The 2990-nt window shown below is 43.5% G+C and overlaps 1 protein-coding gene across 1 annotated transcript; it reads right to left on the bottom strand.

Moving 5' to 3' along the window:
- Positions 1-116: 116 nt before the first annotated feature.
- On the bottom strand, positions 117-1057 carry Pmar_PMAR007018 (hypothetical protein; the record flags this gene model as incomplete). Its single annotated transcript, XM_002782551.1, has 4 exons — positions 117-186; positions 238-323; positions 697-792; positions 986-1057. Coding segments are annotated over 4 exons (324 nt in total), but the record flags the coding sequence as incomplete, so codon positions are not given.
- Positions 1058-2990: the final 1933 nt, after the last annotated feature.

The raw sequence follows: 2990 nt of genomic DNA, 5'->3' as shown, positions 1-2990 counted from the left end.
CCACTCTCTACTGCTCAAACTCTCTACTCGTCGAATACTATATTCATTCAAGCCAATGATTTGCTTAGATATCTCACAACGCACAGCGAAGATTTTCCCCCACTTCCACGACTAACCTTGAGAGCGAACTTCCGTTCATCACTTGGTCTCCGCTTGTGTCTCCAACACTCGTCGATGAAAGCCGGTCTGATCACAACAATACCACACTCTTCCCAAATCGAGGAATGATGAACTCACAGCCTCAAGGCGGCCTTTAACTCGTGGGCTGATGTTAAGTACTTCGCGTTCTTCAAATCAACACTCGCACAGATGAGCATGTCCAGCTGACATATTACGCGAAGAATTCGGCATTTCATCGAGTGAATATCCATGTAATTCATACACTCACTGACTATAGCATTATCACCAACTGATAGTAAATACTGGCGTTTCACTCGTAGAACGCCGTAAACCGCCGTTTTTCGGCTGTGAAATGCGCTTGTCACGTCGCGGGTGAAATTCCATTATTAATACTATACGAGTTTACTATTTATTATAAGTGATATCCTATATTATATCATTGACCATGTAGTACAATATCTACTATACAGTATATGTTCATGGCTATGTATTAGCACACTAGTAGCATGAGAAGTGAACATTTCTAAACAACGTATTTGGGTGGTGACCATGTACAGAGAGTCTGCGTCTACCCACATCATCAGTAAGCTCTCGAGTATCATATCCCCCCATCCATGGCAGTAGACGGGTTATCTGTTCACGCTGGGCTAGGGGCAATCCTGTTGTCGAGGCCTGATAACAGGAACAACAACAACAACAACAACAACAACAACAACAACAACAACAACAACGACAACAACAACAACAACAGCAACAACGACAACAACAACAACAACAACAGCATCAACAACAACAACAGCAACAACAACAACAACGACAAGAGCAGCAACAACAACAACAACAACAAGAGCAGCAACACTCTCACCTTCAATCCTTCCAAAATATCATCATATATAACCGGTATATCTGGTCGTGGATCGGTACCACTCGAGAGATACTAACGAAACAGTCTTTCCTTCTCCCCACCTAGTTTCTCACACCTTTTCATAATACGGCCTTCCCACAACTCTCCGTCCCGTCCCTTGCATCGCCAAATCTACGGCCCGTTGAAACTGATGCCCACTGAATTTATGAAATACCCAAATTGTCGCCGTCTCGAAAGGCGTATCACTCGCCTCTCCTGATGGTGTATACGAAAACCAAAAACTTTTTCCCGCCATTACAAAACTGCACCAGACTCTCCTAAAATCAACTTCGACCGTTCGAAGTGTTTACTCACTTTTTCTAGTTCCCCCATCGCAAAAATCAATGACTAACACAACTCATCATCAACTCATGAAAACAATTAATTATTCTCATGGCCTCTCGGTAGGGGACAAAAATGGGTGAATTATTCCGAAACCGTGAATAGTTTCCCCATAATCGTTAACAGTGCCAATCTCAGCTTCAGTATGGAATGCAACCGATCTTACTACAACATACGGTATTCCTCTCCGCAAATATAGCACGGCTTCCTGGACAACACAAGATCTTTAGCACACCCTTGGCAGAGACCCTCGTGGTCACAGGGCTCAACATCCTAGACATGACTCACGGAATCGAATCCTGGTATTATCATACACGAATTCAACCCAATCTCCATCGCTCTCGATATCGTCAGCCTCACGCTGCTGTATATAAAACGATAAGCCTTTAAAACAACAATATATGTGCCCACTGCTCACTATCATACCACTCCTCAAACACTTCGTCGGCTCACAAGACCGACCCAAGCAGGAGCGGCGACCACCAAAAAAACTACTTCTACTACGACAACAACAACCTGCCATCGCCCCTGCCACAACAGTGTGGGAATATAGTTCCCAAGGTAGAAGATACTATAACACTATCAATGAATACTACATATCACCATTGTATATATGAGTACATTCCTGTTGGGTAGTTTCACGGTGAACTCTCTTTCCCTGTTTGATCCCGTATTAATTAACCATTACTATTCATCGTCTGCATCGTCCCGTTCGAGCGGCGAGCGCATTGTAGACGAAACGCGTGGTGACAAAGGAGTGGTATTGCTAGAAAAGGTTTTTTATAAGCCCACAAAGGCTTACCTTTACTTCTGTTATCACAAGAAGCCTTCTTGTAACAGAAGTAAAGGTAAGCGCTTTTTGAAGAAGCGGTCGATTCTACACCCACGGCAAACATCATTTCCATCACCACCCGCATGCTGACCTCCAAATCGATGAGCTAATTTGGCATCCTTCTTGGCCGTACTTCATCATCATCATCATCATCACGCCATCGTCAGTCATAGCCTGACAGATATCCAAGGTTCACGTGTGCAAGATGCAAAACAGGCCCGGAAAAGGAACATCATAACTTTTCCTGCTACTGCATATTTCTCTGATATAACATACATTTTCTGCACTGATAAGGATAGAATCTTTGACCCCCACCCTGTCCCATTTCCCTACCACACCTCCGCAACCTCTTGCCATCATCATCTTATGTTTGTTGACATCTCGTTAGCAATGCTCCTACACGCTCTGGACATACTCATCTTTCGAAGGTCATCCGAGAGGCACACGTAGCATCAATCTCGGCGAAAACACTCATTTTTTCATATTTGCATATCAAATTGACACACACAGTATATTCATATCTCGCTCATCTTGTGATTCATATCTCGTTCGCCTTTATGCAATAAAGTGGAAGGTTAATGGTAAATTCCATATTTCCAAAGAATGTGTCTCTTTTCTAAAGAAGCTTCGCGCTCGCCCCGCGGAGCCTTGCATAACAGTTTGCCCTGCATAACAGCCTAGCCTTGTATTATACAAGGACTGAACCCGAACTGTTATACAAGTGGTATAACAGTTCGGGTTTTTGGAAGTTAATTACGTTGTAACACTCATCACTGACATCTTCTTGTGTCA

Source organism: Perkinsus marinus (genome assembly GCF_000006405.1).
Source record: "Perkinsus marinus ATCC 50983 genomic scaffold scf_1104296939026, whole genome shotgun sequence".
NCBI lineage: Eukaryota > Perkinsozoa > Perkinsida > Perkinsidae > Perkinsus > Perkinsus marinus.
Note: the sequence above shows the minus strand (reverse complement) of the source record. Positions and strands in the feature narration are given on the sequence as shown.